Source organism: Nicotiana tabacum, chromosome 15 (genome assembly GCF_000715075.1).
Source record: "Nicotiana tabacum cultivar K326 chromosome 15, ASM71507v2, whole genome shotgun sequence".
Lineage (NCBI taxonomy): Eukaryota > Viridiplantae > Streptophyta > Magnoliopsida > Solanales > Solanaceae > Nicotiana > Nicotiana tabacum.
The window spans coordinates 43,936,770-43,937,932 of NC_134094.1; the positions used below are offsets into that span (position 1 = coordinate 43,936,770).

A 1,163-nucleotide genomic window follows, 5' to 3' on the forward strand; every position below is an offset into this window, starting at 1 on the left:
CTATCCAGCCATCCGTTATTGTCAAACCCGGGAGAAGGGGAGCAAATATTGATTTATCTAGCAATCTCAGAAGTAGCGATAAGAACCTTTTTGGTTTGAGAAGAAGAAGGTACGCAATTTCCCTCTTATTACATTAGTAAAATATTATCAGGAACGGAGACACAATATCCGCACCTAGAAAAACCGGCCTTAGCTCTCATAGTTGCCTCTCGAAAGCTTAGGCCTTATTTTCAATGTCATCCAATAGTCGTTATGACAACCTTTCCATTAAGGAATGTTCTTCATAAGCCTGAGTTGTCAGGTGGTTTGGCTAAGTGGGCAGTCGAAGTTAGAGAATTCGTTATTGAATATAAGCACAGGACTACAATTAAGTCACAAGTTTTGGCTTACTTCGTGGACGATTTTAGTCCGGGATTAATGCCTTTGGCTGCTAAAGAAGCAGTGCTGGTATCAGGACTGGTATTGGGAGTTTCGACCTTGCTTACGGATGGAGCCTCCAACGTAAAAGGGTCCCGTCTCGGAGTAGTTCTAATCACCCCTTCGGGGGAAGCCCTAATACAGGCCATTAGAATTGTATCATTAACTAATAATAAAGCCGAGTATGAGGCTTTGGTTGTAGGATTAGGTTCCGAGGTCATCGAGATAAAGTGCTTCTCCCAGCTGGTGGTAAACCAAGTGTATGGAATTTTCGACACAAAGGAGGAGCGCATGCAACAATATTTGAACAAGGTTCAAGCATTACTTACACGATTCAAAGAGTGGTCAATCGTCCATGTTCCAAGGGATGAAAATGTGGAGGCAGACGCACTGGCTAATTTGGGTTCATCCATAGAGATAAAAGGATCTGATTCCTGTGCGGTCGTCCAATTGCTTCATTCAGTGTTGGATGTTGATGGCTACTGTGAAGTTAATTCAATCAACTTAATCTGGGACTAGAGGAACAAGTTCATTGAATATCTCAGACATGGTAAATTACTCGAAGACCCAAAAACGTCCCGAGCACTACAGACCAAAGCAGCTCGCTACTGTATTGTTTATGGAAAATTATATAGGAGGTCATTCCAAGGACCATTGGCTCGATGTCTGGGGGCCACGGGGGTGGACTACGTGATGAGGGAAGTCCATGAAGAAGTATGCGGAAACCACTCTGGTGCAGACTCGTT

At 43.6% G+C, this 1,163-nt stretch overlaps 1 protein-coding gene across 1 annotated transcript; it reads left to right on the forward strand.

Annotated features, from left to right (window-relative positions):
• Positions 1-252: 252 nt before the first annotated feature.
• On the forward strand, positions 253-936 carry LOC107823715 (uncharacterized). The gene has a single exon (XM_016650406.2). The coding sequence runs from the start codon at positions 253-255 to the stop codon at positions 934-936; it is 684 nt and encodes a 227-aa protein (XP_016505892.2).
• The last annotated feature ends 227 nt before the right edge of the window (positions 937-1,163 follow it).

Bases quoted from the DNA above. Each gene is read 5' to 3' on its own strand.
- LOC107823715 (XM_016650406.2), top strand. From the start codon at position 253: ATGACAACCTTTCCATTAAGGAATGTTCTTCATAAGCCTGAGTTGTCA.